General features: G+C 49.6%; 2 protein-coding genes across 4 annotated transcripts; both read right to left on the bottom strand.

Annotated features, from left to right (window-relative positions):
• Positions 1–1,003: 1,003 nt before the first annotated feature.
• TREX1 (three prime repair exonuclease 1) lies at positions 1,004–2,553 on the bottom strand. The gene is made up of 2 exons (XM_037850252.1): positions 2,417–2,553; positions 1,004–2,165 (listed from the first exon to the last, which is right to left on the bottom strand). Exon 2 carries the CDS (start codon positions 2,144–2,146, stop codon positions 1,202–1,204), a length of 945 nt encoding a protein of 314 aa, XP_037706180.1. The 5' UTR covers positions 2,147–2,165; positions 2,417–2,553; the 3' UTR covers positions 1,004–1,201.
• Positions 2,554–2,659: 106 nt separating this feature from the next.
• Positions 2,660–16,370, bottom strand: LOC119544722 (ATR interacting protein). 3 transcript variants are annotated; one of them, XM_037850229.1, is made up of 13 exons: positions 16,026–16,370; positions 14,179–14,315; positions 13,342–13,512; positions 11,635–11,753; positions 10,296–10,453; positions 8,964–9,065; positions 8,483–8,612; positions 7,612–8,295; positions 4,839–4,975; positions 4,592–4,683; positions 4,089–4,169; positions 3,622–3,874; positions 2,660–3,207 (listed from the first exon to the last, which is right to left on the bottom strand). In XM_037850229.1, the coding sequence occupies exons 1-13, from the start codon at positions 16,270–16,272 to the stop codon at positions 3,140–3,142; spliced, it is 2,379 nt and encodes a 792-aa protein (XP_037706157.1). In that variant the 5' UTR covers positions 16,273–16,370; the 3' UTR covers positions 2,660–3,139. The 3 variants fall into 3 exon arrangements, with proteins under 3 accessions (XP_037706157.1, XP_037706164.1, XP_037706173.1); XM_037850236.1 differs by having other exon boundaries at positions 13,620–14,315; positions 15,375–16,161; XM_037850245.1 differs by lacking the exon at positions 14,179–14,315 and having other exon boundaries at positions 16,026–16,139.
• Positions 16,371–17,690: the final 1,320 nt, after the last annotated feature.

The following is a 17,690-nucleotide window of genomic DNA, read 5'->3' as shown; positions in this document are numbered from 1 at the left end:
AGCTTGTCTCAGTAGGATAGCACAGCATTTTGTGGGCAAGACAGGGATTCTGGTTTTGGCAGTGACCAGCCACTGCTTGAGGCCACGGCTTGGCCCCAGGGTGTGGGGTGCCTTTTTCAGTGCCAGGACCAAGATGCAAGCAAGTGGGTAAAGTTTGGGATCTGGCTAAGCTGGTTTTCAGGACTTTGAGCAGATGTCCCATAGCTGCCTGGAGACCATGCCTGTGCCATGCCCAAGGGGTCAAAACACCTCTGGCAGAGCCCCACCTACCCTGGACCATTTTCAGGGCCAGTTTCAGCACCTGTTGGCTGTCTGCCTGGACTCTCCCTGTGTCCTGCATCCTCCCTGGGGCCACCTGGAGGGCCACGTCCACCCATGGTTCTGGCCGCCCTTGGGGAACCTTTCCTGTCTTGCTGGCCCAAAACTCCTGCCACAGGTGGATGGGGTGGTCTCTGTCCACCGACACTCAGGTCCCCTCCCTGCACCGTTATTTTATATTTAGCCACATATTTCTGTGTTCTGTTTCCAAATGTGTGTGATAGTTGCTGTGAGGCTGAAACCTCTGGGGTCTGGGGGAGGGGTGGGGAACGGGGGGGACGGGACGGGACTGACTGACAGGAGAGGGGAAATCTGTCTTCTCATAGCCCCTGCTTCCCCTGATACCCGCCCCCCATCGCACCCCAGGTTATCCAGCTCCTTGAACTTCAGTCCACAGTTCATCCTGGTCGTAGGGACACCTGGGCCAAGGGGCTGTCTGGACCAAAGGTGGGGATGGCACTGCTCTGGCCCAGACATGACTACCCTGGTGTTCCCCTTCCCTCTGTTAATGTTTCACCAGAAATGTCTTAGCTTTGTTGATGTGTTTCTGAGAAAAGGTCTGTGGTCTGCACACTTCTTGATAATAAATGCAAACCTTTGGAACTGCAGCCCCTTTCTTCGTAGCTTTGGCTGCTGGGATTGGGCTTAAGACCACTTATCATTTCCATTCAACACTTGGAATGTCTGTTTTTGACCAGGTTCCTACTTTATTGGGCTCAGACTTCTGACCATTCTGCTGGGAAGGTTGAGAGACAGAGACTGTGCTCCCCTCCTCCCCCAGGTTCCTGAGTGGGGGTGGAGGCCCAGGCAGCGAAGGAGGGCAGGAGGCAAGTGACCAGTCAGTGCAGTTGTGGGGGTCTTTGTCAGATTTTCCTTCTTGGCCCTACTGCCCAGGGGCGCCCAGGGACAGCCCATACAGTGTGGCTACTGCCAAGGTCAGGAGGGCCAGTAGGCCCAGTGGGGCCAGCAGCCCCTCCTTGGGTGGGGCTCCAGGGCCCTTCACTGGAGGAAGAGCCTGGGGCCTCCTGCCCACCCTTGGGTTGGGAGTGGTGTCCGTGGCTGCAGCCAGGGGTGCAGTGGCTGTGGCAGCAGATGACCTTGGGTTGGTCCTAGTGGAGGCTGTGACCGTGTACATAGGCTTGATAGTGCTGAAAGGCCTGGCGTGAGCATCTACCCACCGCAGCAGGGCCTGTGGCCTCCACTGACAGATGCTGAGCAGGGCCAGGACGTCACCCTCAGCTGTGTGTGAGTCCGGTGGGGTCTGCCCAAACAGGCGTGTGTAGATGCTGCCCAGACTGTAGCTCTTTCGTGGGCCGTGCTCAGAGGGGCTGTTGGCTCGCTCCAGGGCCTTGAGGGCAGCGATGCTGTCCACGCAGAAGGCGCCATCCAGTGTGCTGGAAAGGCCCAGTGCGGCCAGCTCTGCCTGGAGCAGGGGGAAGTCATAGCGGTCACCGTTGTGTGCAACCAGGCACCAGGGCTGTGGCTGGCGCTGCAGGAAGGCTCGGAGCAGGTTGGCCAGGTCAGCATCGAAGCGCTGACGCCCATGCGCTGCCAGCACAGCTGTGCTCAGGCCCGTGATGTCGCTGGCCGCAGGGCTGCAGGCCTTCCCTGGAGCCACGCAGAGGGAGAGCTTGTCCACTACACGGGGTGGTGGGGGCACTGTAGGGGGTGGCCCCTGAGGGGAAGGGGGGCTCTCCAGGGTGCATCTGTGAATGGCCAGCAGGCACAGCTCCGTGACCTTGGGCTGGGAGAAGGGCAGGCCAGTGGCCTCCAGGTCCAAGAAGATGAGGGTCTGCATGGGACCTGGGGGAGGGGCCCGCGAGCCCATGGTGGGGCTGCCGCTGAGCCTGGGGAAGAGCACAGGATAGGGCTGGGTTGCTGTGAGTGCCCCTGTGGGAAAGCGATCTAAGGTGGGGGTGGGGAGGGAGAGCAGGAAGCTGGGGAGAGGGGGGAGCTTTCTCAGTGGGAATGTACGCTCATCACTTTAGGGGAGGGTGGGCCTGTCGTCTTCACATGGGTTTGGCCCCCTCCCCCCCAGCCTGGTGGGGGCACCCACAGCCGTCCACCCTGTCCCATCCCCCTGGGGATCTGTACTCACCTTAGCAGGCAGGCAGCAAGCAATCTCTCCGGCGTGCTCTGGCTGGTTCTCCCCGAGGGCCAGCAGTGGCGGGAAGTGAAACTCAGCCTTTGCCCGCCCACCGGCCTGCCCTGCTCCTCCCTTCGCCTGCCTGGGCTGGGCCTCTCTCACCCACACCCGCCCTCCCCAGGCAAGCCTCCCATCCCCCTCGCCGCCATGGCGCCCCTAAGGCCTCAGATCCACAGCTGTGGACCTGCCGGCTGACACCAACTGAAAACAAGGGTGGTGGTGCCCAGGCTGTCTGGGGAGGCCAGCTCCTGGACTCAAGCACTGCTGGGGATGCCTGCCATGACCCTTTTGTTCTCACCCCTCAGCCCCACTTTCCCAGGCCTCCCTGGTTTAGGCCTGGACTGAGGGCCACCTCCTTCCCTGCCATACAATGATTTCTTCCCGTGGCCCCAGCCAAAAACAATGACTCAGGACAACTCTACAGGCTGGGCAAAGCAGATTAGTTACCATGGGGACCGGGTCTCAGCTCTAGCCAGGGACAGGAGGAAGGATCCCAGCCTTCCCTGGGCCTGGGCCTGTTCCATCCCTCCCACTCAGCGAAACACAGACTCAGGAGACACAACACCAAGGCTGGTGTGTTCTTGGCAGGAACAGCCTGTCACAGCTTTTAATTGGTTGATGAGATGAGGGAAACAGTTGTGTTGGCGCCACCGTGTGGCACGAGGCTCACGGGCCTCAGCCGCAGTCCATCTCCGGGTCGTCCACGTCGGTCTCAGCAGCACAGAGCTCATCCAGGGCCGCCTCTGAGTCAGAAAGAAGAGGGGTCTAGGTGAAGGCCTGAAAGTGCTGGGGACTGGGGGGGAGTCCCACCTCTCCTCCCCCAAAGCCCTCAGGAACTAATCAGTCCCTTCCACGCCCAGGCCTTGCTCCCTCAGCTACTGCAAGCAAAGTGATACAAAGGCAGTCCAGACAGGGATATTTCTGGAATAACCGTGCCTCTGCCAGGCCAACTCAACAAAATATATAAGCAAATGGCAGCTCAGTGTGTCAAAGAACTGGAGCAGGGAGATAATGAGACTGTCCCCAGTGCTGTGAAGGGCCGTGGTGGATGGAGGAGGACTGCTAAAGGAAGCCCAGAAGTCTGACTTGTCCATGAACTACAGGAAAACCCCATATGTGGGCTGGGGGGGAAGGGCCAGCTCCTCTTGCCTGCTCACCTTCACAGTCTGTCACGTCAGGGAGCCCTCGAATGAGCGTGCTGACCCCGGGCATCACCTGGTCATACTGATGCAGGACCTCCACGCAGTGCACAGTAAAGAGTTTGTCCTTCTGGGACAGCCTGTGCAGCAGCTGCACCGTGTCCCGCAGACACCGCACTGTCCGCTTCTGCCAGTCAGTCTTTGGAGGCCCCTCCGCCCTGCGCACTGTCAGCCACTGTCTATGCAGCATCACTGTGAGCGCTCTGACAGCCTGGTGGAGGGCACAGACTGAGGTCAGGTCTTATAGCTTCCTGCGTTCTAACAATTCACTTGGCTGAGCAGCACATTTCCCAGCCACCCAGGGGAGGGGGATTCTGAGTGGTAGGCAGCAGGGTTAAAGGGAGCATGGGGTTCTTGCACAGGGCTGCCTTGTCCACCAACAGAGCTGCCATGCTGTAGGCCCCTGCCCGCCCCCACCTGCTCACCTCCACGTTGCACTGGCAGTCGGAGCCAGTGACCGGGGAGGAGGGGCTCTGCACACCAAGCTTAGCCAGAAGCCACACCGCCTAGGACAAGAAGACTGTTCTAATGCCGCCGTAATGAAGCCCTGATTACAAACAACGGCTTTCTTAGGCTTCTAAACAAGCTCCAGCTTGTCTGCACAAATGGGGTCCAAGACTCAGGACCATCATCTGTGTCTCACCAACAACCCACCTGCCTCCAGGCCCAGGTCCAGTCACCAGACCCAAAGCCAGAATAGGCTGAGTCATCAGGCAACTCTGCCAGGTCCCAGGACAACCTGGCATGCACTCGTGTGGCATGGGGTTCTCAAACTAAGTTTACCTCTTCAGCTTCTTGAAAAACTTTACCAAAATGAGTTAAAGCTCCTACTCTTCTCAGGATGGGAAGGACAGAGAAAGGAGGTTCTGTGAGCCTTGGCATGGGTGGGATGGTGAGCAGTCTCCAGAAGGGTCTCTAGAGATTTTACCTCTTGTTCCAGCTGAAGCCACTGTGTCTCTGAGGCCACTGTGTCAGGTCTTGACGTGATGTACGTGTACAGCAGCAGGAGGAGGCAGCCTTCTGAAAAAGATGCCCACCTCTCACGCAGGGCTCCCTTTCTCACCCAGAGCTCTGGGTACTAGCTGCAGAAGCCCCCAGGAGGCCCCCAACATCCCCCCACAATCCTTCCCTCCAATCTGCAGCAGTCCAGATGTCCACCCACCACCCCACTTTACCTGAGTGGGAACAGAGCTGAGGAGTGAGCTTCTCATGGTCCACCAGGAGGGACAGGAGCTTAATGGTCAACAGCACACTGGGCAGGGGTGTCTCTGGGCTGAGGCACTGTGGCAGCACCTGGAACACACACTGGAACCTAAAAAACAAGGGCCCAGAGAGATGTGACACTCCCCAACTCCAATCTACCATCCATCCTCACCTTTCTCTAGAGCCAATGGGAAATCAGATCAGGGTAGTACAAAGAACTCAGTTCATCTAGACTTGGGTTTGAATGCTGACCCAAATGCCAACTAATTACTGTGAAACTTCTTTTCTTATGAAAACGTGGGTACTAACCTTCACCGGACTGCTGTGGCTAGAGATGACAGGCCCTCACCTGGCCCTGCATCACCCAAGAAGTGGGAGCTGACTCCCTGGACCCTGGCTTCTACCCAGCTCTTGGGTTCTTTCCTGCCATTGATCCCAAACATGGATGCAGGCCATAACTTGGTGTGAGAGAAATGTTCTAGGACCACCATCAAAGGACTGAACAAGACTCCTGAAGTGACAAGCGTGGACCTGACCACTCACAGAGCAAGGAAGACCATTTTCTCCATTTGTCAGAAAACACCAGGCTCACCTGCTGCCAAGCCTGAGAAGGTGCCTGCAGTGGCCTTGTGCACTGATGAAGGGCTCTGGGCACACTCTCCCCCAGGTCCCAGGGGGCAAAGGGACGACTTACTAAGGAACCAAGTCCCAACACAACTGCTGTTTTCCACAATCCTTGAGGCAGGACTAGCCTGGTTAGTGGGAGAAGGGCAATTCTGAAACCACCCTTGGGTCTGGCTATGTGTACCCTTCATGCATCTACAGGGCTTTAGCACAAAGCATAGTGGGCCAAAAATATTTCTCAGTATGTCATTAGAAAGCAAGGTCTCGTTCCATTTTAGGTGAACTCATTTTAGAGCAAATCCTGCAAAGCAGACATGCTAAATGTCCTTCAGTTGCCAGGGAATGTGGGACTTTGTGGAAAACTGGAATTTAACCTGGTGGTTACTCGATTTCATTATTAGGTTAGAAGTGCCACTAACTAGTCCACTAAAGCTCTGAAACTATCTGCATGAAAAGTCCACCTACATACATGACAGGAGTTTCCAACTTATTTCTTATTTTTCAATAGTATGGGAATGTTCTTTTTAATGGCATTTTTTTGTAAAGCTCCAATATACAAAATAGATAAGCCATACTGCTGTGGTTAAATTTGGAAGTGAGCTCTATTTGCTCAGAACCCCCTGCTAAACCAGTCCTTGGGGAACAAACCTGGACCCCTAGGGTTAAAACAGATGCGGTAAGAAAGACAAGGATATTAGGGGACAGTTTGCTTTAAAACCTGGATGAGCCAGGACCCCCTTTATGAATGCTGAGGAACAGAAGACACTGTAGCCTTCCTGGTAACTCGTATCATATCACAGACTGCTTTAGAGCCTCAACAGTCCCCTGTGCCTGGCTTTTACTCCAAGGTGGAGAGGCAGCCACGTGGTAGTGGAGTTCCACTTAAGCATGTAAAGCATGAAGGAATTCTGAAGAGACTCACTGAGGAGGAGGTGGTGCGAGACAGTGACCAAGGGCAGTGGCTCTGGAGACTGACACCTGGCTTGAAACTCACCCTCACCCACGTTACAGTCCCTACAGTTCAGAAATATTCACTCAACAAATACTGAGTGCTTACAATGAGCCAGGCTCTGTGCTTGGTGTGAGGATGCAGGGCTATGAGGGAGTCACATGGGCTAGTAAATGGGAGGCCTTGCTCACAGTGGCTGGCCTGCAGTAAACACCCATTAAATGCCTGTTTTTAATTGTCCTTGTGGAGAAGCTCAACAGGAATGGAATGTTGGTGCAGCTGCCAAAAAGCTGGTGAAAACATGGTTTCTGGAGTTGATTCATTAAAGAACAAACACGAAATGAGCAGTCAGCCACTGTGAGCTAGGCCCCTGCCAGGCATCTTGGGTTCTGCCCTGCACTGTGCTGCTCCCCGTACACTGCAGCACTGTGTTCAGACTGAGCACCACTTTCAGGACGGACCAGCCCAGCCAGAATGCATTCAGATGGAAACCAGAATCCAGAAGTGTTTTAGGGAACTCAGAGATGAGAAGACTTAAGGTATGTCCAGACAGTAGAGTCATTCCTACGTAGGAACTGGCCCCAGGGTGGAGTGCTTGGGGGGGTGGGGTGGGGTGGGCTGCATGGTGTTTACAGTTCTTCCCAGTCTCGAGGTCCTGGCATCCCGAGCTAGGATTCTGCTACCACTTCCAGTACACCTCAAGAGGGGCAAGAGGCAATCTAAGGCTCATGCCAGAGGCAGGCACAATGATGATCAGACGCCCAGCAGGGTCTGCTTGTGGGTTGCGGATCCTTCCCACGTCCTCTGCTTCCTTAGGGAACCCTACCAAAATTAATTGTGGCTGTGTGGCCTTCACCTGATCCATGCCCCAAGTTCAAAGGCCTCTTGGTTCAGCCTTTGTCTGTCCTAGGGGTGGGACCCTCTTCTACAATGGATAACAGTCTTTTATGATGCCTGCTTTCTGCTTACCTGCTAAACAGGCAGAACTAAACCAAATAAACCACTTCCTTGGTTCTCCCACCACCTGATCTGACTTCCCACCACTTACCTCCCTGAACCAAATCTTAGAATTGAGCAAGGTAAATAAGTCAAGGATGTGAGCAAAGTACAAGGGTCACAGGCTAGACCTCATAAGACCCACAAGGAATCATAACTCCCATCCTGCTTTATACCTGGGCAAAAAATCAAAGGAAGCATTTTCAGCTAATTTCACCAAAACCTTAAGGCAATGGCTCAGGACACTGGCTTGCAGGTGACCTGTTGCTGCAGAAGAGAAGGCCAATAGGTGAAGAAGCATCTTCAATAGTGGATGCTGGGCTTGGTCTTCGGCAACCCCCGTTGGGACTGAGGTCATATCCTCATGACCATGTCTGTGAGCTAGACTCTTGTTTCCATCTCCAGAATCTGCCCCAACTCCTGACAGTAACAAGCAGACAGCTGCTCTGCTGTGGCACACAAGGTGCTGAAGAATGGTAAGTGAAGCCACAGAGAAGCCTTCCAGGTTGCAAAGTGAGTCCTCGGCGCTGGCCTCTACCCCAGAGCTCACACAGGAGGAATGTGTCGGTGAGTCCCCAGGTGCTCCGCTTCTCTTGGCTGCTGCCAAATCTTGCAGAGCCTGGCAGTGTAATCCAATGAAGAACTGTACCAGGGGGAGGAGATGCACGGCTCCAGGAATCTGGGAGAGAGGGAAGGCCCTTCTACTTCCCTCTGCAAGGTCTTGGTCACACGAGTCTTCATTCCTGGCAACCAGCTTCAGTCCAGTGAATGCTAAGTTCTGTGCTTCTCTCAGGGCTGAGAGAGAAAATGACCCATCACGAAAACCTGTAGTCCTGAGGCCTGAAATCCCAGCCAAGGTACTAGCAACAAACACAAAAGAGACAAGTTTGGGGTGGAGAGAAGGTCAAAGGCCCCAAACAGCCTCCCTGTCAAACTCTCTACTATCCCTGCCTGGCCCACAGATCTCCCAAGCTGGGCAGGGCCAGAAAGGGGCTTGCTTCCTGGCAACTCCTTCCCAAATGAGCTTTTCAGAAGCCTTAAACTTACCTGCCAAACCCTGGTGGCTGCAAGAGGGGGCCAGCAGGTGCCTCAGAACAACTGCTCAGGAGGTGGCACAGTCCTAGGGATGACCCTGGGATCAGAGGCTGCTTCAGAAGCAGGTTTATCAAAATGGAGCCTGCAGAAGACAAGGTGACTCTAGAAGGTTCTGACATGGGAGGCTTTTTCTAGGACCTTAGAAGGAAAAGCCGAGGGTTCCTTGGATGCCAACAGCCTTCTAAGTCACGGATCCACTGTGTTGGCTGTGGGTGCAGAAGGCTGTGGGACACACCTGCTCTTGGCCCCTTCCATTTTATAAAGTTGTTGCTTAAGTCATAGATTACTACTCCCTTCACTTTCTGAAGGACTGTCTGGAACACTGGTTTTAGAGCCCCAGACAGTTCTCCAGGCAATGCTGTGGTGGAGCCAGACATTGGAGAGGACTACTGGAGGCAGGCAGGCCCCTTGCAAGCAGCAGGGATTTTGGTACCTTGAGTGTTTGAGCTCTGCATCCAGCTGTCAACAAGAGTTTTCTGGGACTCTTCTTGTTTTATGGGTTCACCTCCCAGACTGTGGGTCTTATTTTCTAAAACTAGAGAAAATGTGAATCAAAACTTGAGCACAAAAGCACAGGCATATTAGAAATTCTTACATGTAATGAACTTGAAACAAAGTCAAATTGTTCTACTTTTTCAACCCTGGATCAAAATAAGAGCCGAAGGAATTCAAGAACTTTTGCATCTTCGCCTTTTTCATGTAAAACAGAAACTCACACAAGGAAAGGAAAGGAAAATTGTTTGCCCCATTTCAAAATGATGCCATCAGATAAAAACAGTTACTGACATTTATACAGTGCTTATTATGTGCCAGACACTGTTATAAGAGCTTTACAATTTGTTCCTCATAGCAACTCTATGAGAAGGTGTTATCATTAGCCTTGTTTTACAGACAGGGAAACTGAGATACAGAGGTTAAAGCACTTGCCCAATCACATAAGCCAGTAAGTGGTGTGACTGTGACTAATATCTGTGTTGGGCTCCACTGCCTGATTGTACTACTACCCTACATTACCTCTTCAATTGCTAGAGGCCAAAAATGTGAGCAGACTGCAGTTTCTCAAGAAGTAGTATAATGGCCAATGATTTGGAAAGGTTGATGGTGGGAAGAGAGACAATGTATTTGAAGCATAAGATAAACTGGCATAGCATACTCTCAGAATGAAAACCTACTAATGCTAGACTGTCTCTCTCTGGAAAGCAGCAGCATTCCCTCAGGCTGGGTTATGAAAGGAACACAGGTCCTACATATCAGCTGTGTTTCTAGCATAGCCAATGGATGCTGATTATGGTGGCTTTAAAATATGCCTGTAAGTTATTCGACATGCCTCTCTTCAAAAGGTAAAGCCTAATTTCCTTCCCCTTGAATGTGGGCCAGACTCACTGACTCACTTCTGTTGAAAAGAATGTGGCAGAAGTGATGCTGTGTGACTTCCAAAACTAGGCTATAAAAAGGATAGCTTCTGCCTGGTGCTCTCTCTGGGATGGCTTGCTCTAGAGTAAGGTACCCGCCATGTCAGGAGGACACCCAAGTGGCCCTGTGGAGAGGAACCACACTGTCAGCCATGTGAGTCAGCCACTTTGAAAACAAATCCTCCAGCCTGTCAAACTTGTCTCAGCCCCAGCAGAGATAAGCCATCCCCACTGTGCCCTTTCAGAATTGCTGACCCAAAGAAACCAGGAGGTAAGAAACGATTACTGTTGTTTTAAGCCACACAGTTGGGTAATCTGTTATACAGCATTAGATGACTAATATACTGACTTACCCTCTCTGCCCACAAGAGACTTATGTCTTGGCTCTGTCTGGCAGGGATGGAGAAGGGACATATTAGCACTAAAAGACTCCTTTGTAGGGAAAGATGTTTTTCCAAATTGTGAAGAGCATGCTTCTGACTTTGTAATCATAGAAGGGCTTTTCCTAGGACTGGAAAAAGTTAACTATGAAAGCAAAGTAATGATTCTGCTAAAACTACTAAAAATACCAGGTTACAAAAGTTCTAACAACAAGCTTTAAACCTTTTCATGTCTAGGTGTTTTGATCAAAGGTTTTATCTTTTATATATCTGAAGTTTTTGGTAGAAGGGCAAAACTCAAGTCATTTTAATCCAAATTGTTGAAAAAGTCATTTATTTCCATATTCTTCTAATTACCTCCAAATACCTGTATAATTCCTACTTTCTTATTTCCAATTTAAACATTATTTCAATGTGAAACTGGCTCTTTTTTAATAGTCAGGGACTGAATCCAAAGATTTTCAATAGAAAGGGGACTATTAGAAAGTGTGTTGTGTCTTACACCTTGCAAACTGGGCAAGTTCCTCTGTGCCAGTGACTTTACATTAGAGAAGAAGTCTTAACCTTTAGAGTCTCCAACAATGCATACAAGCCTGTTGGAAAGGTGATGTCCTGTTAGTGATATGTGATGTGTGAGGAGGTGGGGATGGGTCCCTTCAGCTCTCGTGTTTTACAACAGTTCAGGTTCACGCCTTGCCCATTATGAGCAGAGGCCAGACCACTGGCAACAAATGTTCAATACAAGAAAAACATGCCTTGGCCAACACTGTTTGAATTTCAAGGCTGATACTGACAGTGCCAGACTTCTCTGGCAGGTGGACCACCGAGGGCAGAACACGGACTATTAAACTGACCACATTTGACAGCAAAGGCAGGGGCTGTTGGACAAAGGTTCCAGGGCAGCAAATGAGAAAACATATTCCAAGTAGCTGGGACTGAAATAGACTTGTGCTTCGGGTAAAAACAGCTATTTTAAACAAATTACATAAAAACAAAGACTGGCCCATCCCAAAAGTTAAGAGGTCACAATTAAATTTTTTCTAGTTTAGCTCAAATAAGTTTAATTGCGAGGAGCTATGTTTATCAAGTCCTATACAGAAGATGCATTTCCAAAGTGCTGGGCCTCTATGCTGTGATGCCCCAAACCATTCAAGCCTCATTCAAATTGGCTTTGAGTCCTTCTGGAAAGAGGATCTCTATCCAGGTGGCAGAGTCTAAATGGTCTTCATTCATGACTACCCTGACATTGTTTGTTATTTAGTCTTTCACTTAACAATGCAAAACTGAACTCTCCTTCCAGTACCATCTTTACCTGAGGTAGGAAATGGAGGGAGCACCCAGTTTATTTGCTCGTTCACTGTTTTGAAGCTTTGTCCTTAATTCATTCATCTCTGCATCTTTAAAGTGAAGTTCAGACTGCAGTGATTGAAGCTGGAAGGCAAAAGAAGCATACTTGTAGTGGCCCCTCCATATATACAGATATATCTCTGACCTTCAAAACCTCAAGCTAGTAAAGGAACAACAATGAAAAATAAGTATGAAAGTCTGCTGTGATATAAATGTCCTAAAATGTCAAACTTTAGCCACCTTCTTGAAAGACAGCATGGTGCTCTAGAAAGCTATTTTGACCCAAACTATTGGAAGGGTAGTTTGTGAGGGTTCGTATACCAGCCCTGCTATTCACTTAGCCTCGCAGAACTTAAGCTGATTTATAATGTAAACGTAGTAACTGTCTTCATCGTGGTTGGGGGACTTAAATAAGAATAATGTATGTAAAATGCCCAGCATTTTAAACCCAATGTATGGTTTCTCAGCAGTAACATGTTGACCTTTCAGTGACTATAGTGGTGCACAATTCCAGGTCTTTTTGCAGGTCTGGGTAGAGTATTTGGAATAGTTTCACCAAGACCCTGTGCAATGCGGGGAGACCCACTGCTTTGGCCCAAGGGTCTCCGCCAACAGCAACTGCTGTCATTCACTGAACACACTCCATGCCAGGCATGGTACGAGACACAGTTAAGTGAAGAGTGTTTAATTCTCACAACAACTCAGTTGGTCATTTCCTGGATGGGATAAGGGAAATGAGCCATAGAGCTGAAGTCATTAGCCTGAGGTCACCATTTTATGTGACAAAACCTGGATTCAAAGTCCAGTTTGACTGACTGCCAATCTCTTGCTCTTCATCACTTATATGGAAAGTCAACTACTTATGGTATTTCCCGGCACAGGTAAGTGCTTATTTAAAGTTTAAATCTGCTTAATGAAATGATGGCAGAATAAGACCTTGTATGCTTGAGATTGAAGCATTGGGACGTGTTGAAGGAAAGTGGTGTACGTACTGGACATCTGCTGTTCTTCCCGGAACAGCATCTCTTTCCCTCTGAGAGACAATCCTTTCCCTCCCTCTGCTATGTCAACAAAGAGCTGCCATTTCTTTGATTACAGTAACTGGTCCAGGGATAGGCATCTGACTTGAATAATATCAATCAGAGCCTTCTCCATAATTTTATGAGGGAACCCAAGTCTTATCTCTGCTCTGGAGCTATGAAATGTGAGTCCAGGAACTTCTCATGACCACACCCCTTACCATAGGGTGAAGCATGCCTATAGCACAGAGAATAAAGAGTCCTGGCAATGTTTGAGTCATTCGAGGCCCCACCACACCTCTGCTTTTTCCAGACTTGATTATGGAAACCAATACATTCCTCTTTGGCCTAAGCTAGGTCAACTGATTTTCTGATCTACCAAAAGAGCCCAATTTAAGCCTGTTTCTGAAAATCCTAAGTTAGGTGACTTACTCCTGCCAAGACCAACTGCCACAGCAGAGGTTTACCAAACCACATGCAGAGCCTGGAAGAAAGTGCATGGCAAGTAGCTGATAGCAGAAAGTATATAAGACAAACAACAGTTGAAATCTCCCTGACAGATTTACAGGCTACTTTGATTATGGTCTCTAAAGGAACTCAATGAGCAGGCAAAACTGGTGTACATAATACGCAAAACAAATGCTCTGGGTCACCTTTTTGGAGAATTCCTTTTCTTTGTCACTGAGTACTTGAGTTTTCTCTTGCTCAAGAAGGAAATGTGATCTTTTCTGTTCCTCTAGAATGGATTCTGTCTGATACAGTGAGTCCCGCAAAATTTTAATTTCTCCATTTTTAATGAGGACTTCTTCTTCCATTGACTTCAGCTGTAAATACCAAATAAATCTTGTGAAAAATTGTATGGGAAAATTACGTATGTACTTGTTTTAAAGTATTGTTTTAATATGTAGCTGGAAAGACTGAGAATGCATACATGTCCCACAGACTAAATGGGTGCTCAGAATATATCCATGCCAACCACACTCCAGCACAGTATGCTAGACCTGCTCGTGGGACAGCTGATGTTCGGCAGAATAGCCTGGGACGCAGTTGTCATCACTCACACGTGCAGATTCTCCAGGCTTTAAACAATCTGGGCCACACACTTCATGTAACAAATTCCATATTATGTTCTTGGCTTTCCTATGGAACTATAGAAAAATAGTTCTCTTGCAAGCTGCTAATAAAAACAGCAACCATTATGATGTTGTGTTCCTTTTATAAAGATGTATGCTTTCAATTTGTCTCAGTGTTGTAACAGAAAACGTGTGTATCTCTTTTTAGAACTTCCATGCCTTGACTATTAGGGGTCTCAGGATGTAGTTCCGGCCTAAATTTTCTGACTTTCTTTCCACAGCCTTCCCTAATTTCATCCCTCAGTTGATGATCTGGACCCTTGTTTCAAAACTTCTAAATATTTTATTGTACAATGTTTTATAACACATGAATAAGTGAATGAATTAACTACAAAAAGCAAAAGTCAAGTCACTTACCTTTTCTTTAAGTTCTTTGTATTGTGCCTGAAGTAATTCTAATTCAAAATTATCCTTAATTGGAACACTTTCTCTGCTCTTTCCTGCAGGGTTTTTATTTTTTGATATCCCATCTATTCTGGGAACCTTATGTACACCTGTAAAAAACAGTTCCTATATATATGTCAGGACCCAACATTCCTCCATTTTTGCCAGACAGTGCTGAAAAGAATCATTCTTGAAAACAAATTAGAGAAAGCTCTATTAAGTATTATAAAGGTATTTTCCAACCTAAGAACATGATTCAAACTTATAAATGATCTTTACAAAATAACAGGTCCTGCTGCTCTCTCTCCGCCCCCCCCCCACCCCTCCACCCCCCAATATCAAGAGTCTCTCATCTAAGGGCTGAAGGGCTCTGTGAGTGCCTCACTGGCCAGAACTCAGTCATCTATTATTAAACAACATTTACTGAGTACCCACAATATGCCAGGCATGATATTAGGTTCTGAAGGTACAATGGTGAGCAAAAATGGACATAGTTCTTATACTCACGGAGCTTACAGGACATCTGACAAATAATCACACAAATAAATGTAAACTTAAAACTGTGATAAAAACTGCAGAGGAGCCCAAATACAGGAAAGCCCATAACAGGGATTTGACTCAAATGGAATGATTGGTAGGAAGTAATGACTGAGCTGAGAGCTGAAGAACAAGCAGGAATTAACCAGATGAGTAGGGATGGGGAATGGTGGAGAGAAAACTCAATGTATAAGAAACAGCAACGTGCAAAGTCCCTGAGATAGAAGGAAGCAGAGAGAATTCAAATGAAGGAAGGTCAGTGTGTCTGGAACCCGGAGAGAGAGTGGGAAAAGGCCTAAGTGCTGGGCCTTACAGGTCACGGTAAGGATTTTGGTTTTTATTCTGGAAGCAATGGGAAGTCATTAAATAGGTCTTTCAGCAAGGATGCTCACATGTATCTAAGTGAGACATGGATTTGCGTTTTAAAGACAACTCTTGCTGTGGTGTGAGGTCTGACTTGTAGGGAGTCGAGGTTGGAAATGGGGAGACAATTTAGCAGACTACTGTCCAGGGGAGGGATGATGGTAGCATACATCGGGGAGACAGACAAGATGATCAGAAGAGGAAAGATTCCAGAGATGGATTTAGAGGTTAAAGTTGACAGAATTTGGAAAGGAAAGAGGAGGGATCACCTTGTGCCACTGCGGGAGTGGTGCTAGTCACTGCCATGTGGAACATTTGAAGTGTTTTCTGAAGGTCTGCTTTGCCTGGCATTTTGCTGAAGATGCCGGAGTAGTAGGTTCATTGCAGTTCCCCATGTTTAGGCACCCAGTATAATTTACTGGTCGTATAAAAAATAAGTTGCTTGCATCTCTTGCCCCTGCAGGACCCTCCTATATCCATATGGCCCAAGGGGGACAACGGGCGTCCTAAGATCTAATGCCTTCAAACCTGTCGGAAGAATGCGTAACCTCTGGGTGGGGAGTGATGGTTCTGATGGTGGTGCTAGCCGAGTTCCAGGATCTCTATATAGAACCAAGAACCAAGTGGCCCAAACGTTAGAAATTGCAATAAACACATATAAAAATATATTTACACTTTTATATATTCGATACTTATATTCTATGTAAATATAAAAATATAGACATATAGCTTTCTATGTTTCAAATCGGCCGTTTGATATTCCTGATACATTTCTCCCCCAAATCAAAAAGGACCTTTCGGAACACAATCTCTGCTTAAATCGGGGTGTTTCTGAAGGGGCAGTGTGGGTAGGAGAAACATGGGGACCGGTCGTCGTGGGGTGCCCGCCGGGTCTGCAGCACCCCCCGCGGCGCACTCACCGGATGCGTCCCGAGCCGCGGTAGGGCATTGGCTCAGGGCCTGTGACGCGAGGGTGTCGAGCTCCTCCAGGTCGTCGGCGGTAAAGTCCCCGTGCGCGCTGAACGGGTCTTCGGGGTCCGGAAGCGCGGCCGCGGGGATGCTCCGGGCCCGTTTGCTCGGGGGGTGTCCGGTGCCGGGCGGCGGGCCATGGCAAGGCACAGGGGGCCCGCTCCGCCTCCTGCTGCCCGGCACGGGGGTCCCTGCCATGCCTCCCGCTGGCCCCAAGTCCCCCAGCCTCGAGGTCACAGCGAAGTCCGAGGGCTGGACCAACCGCCCGCGCGCCGCCGCTCGCCTCAGACGCTGGTACCCGCTCTGGAGCCCACGGGCCAATCAGCTGCCCTTCAGCGGACGCGGAGGAATGACATACGTCCCGGCGCGCCGCCACGCCCAGCTGAATCTCCGCCCTGCTCGGATCGCTCCGCCCTGCTCCGTCCACATCCTCTCCACCCCTCCACCTTTCCCCGCTTCACCCTGCCCGGCGTCCAGGTGCTGGCAGCTGGGATTCCGTAGATCTGTGGCTGAGACCAGATGTGGCACGATCTGGCGCTGCCTGTCCGAGGCGCAGCCGCATCACCGCGCGGGTGGCTCTGCGCCCCTTCCTGGCACCCGATGAGGTCCACAGCCTCGCGGGAGGAGTTCGCACTAGCATTCACACGCGCGGTTTGAATTAAGGCAGGAAACATTCAGGGGTCTGGCCTCAGTGACCTCTCTGCCCTCATCTTACCAGACCCACCTATCACATATCTCGAGACCGTCTTGGGGAGGACGTTGGGAGAGTGGGGTTGGAGATGAACATGAATAGAGCTGTTGTGAGCTGACTCACCTTTGAAAAATAGTAAATGTTTTGAATGTGTGCAATTGAGGTAGGTGTGGGGAAGAGGAGAGGGGTTAGGGGTGATCCTGAGAAGGGTGTGACTGTGTTGGAGAGAGCTATAAACTACTTAGGCTGTTAATGTTCATTCATTCATTCATTCCTCTAAGAGTGCTGACCCTTATTTGTCCCAAGGGCTGGTCCTATAGAGATGAATGAGGCTTAAGTCAAGGAAGGCCCCCTGGACTGTCCTACAAAATGAGTGGGAGTTAGCCATATAAAGGGGTAGCTGGCACACAAGGCAGCTAAGAATTCAACCACAAAATGGAGGCCACACAAGTGCTGGGTAGGAGTTATCCATGACAGAGAAGAGCAGGGATTTGAGCTGGGCTTCAGTGCCTGGCAGGATTTTATTGGACAGGAGTGGTGCCCAGGGCAGTTAGCAGGAACAGGGGATTAGTGTTGGAAAATAACAGGGGCAATACTCAATTTAATTCTCATGCATTCAATGCCAAGCTTAGCCTATGAGTGTCTACGAACATTTGTGAAAGCAGTAAATGAAAAGCAGATTGCTTTCAGGGCTTAGAGGGCTCTGAATGCCTAAGGAGCTTAGAATATCTTGAGGTAACTGGTGGATTCCCTCAGATAGATGCCCAAATGCTAATATGCTTAAGTCTTTAATTTCTGCAGGTCTCTGGTCCTGGAATGGGATAGGATTGTATTTCATTTGTCAGGACGGACTAGGTTCCACCAAAATAAAAGCAGTAGCTTATTCTCAGGGAGTGTGTGCCGGCATTGGCTCTCAAAAGGATTG

The sequence above is a fragment of the Choloepus didactylus genome, chromosome 1, assembly GCF_015220235.1.
Source record: "Choloepus didactylus isolate mChoDid1 chromosome 1, mChoDid1.pri, whole genome shotgun sequence".
NCBI classification, from domain to species: domain Eukaryota; kingdom Metazoa; phylum Chordata; class Mammalia; order Pilosa; family Megalonychidae; genus Choloepus; species Choloepus didactylus.
This window is presented reverse-complemented; position numbering and strand designations above follow the sequence as displayed.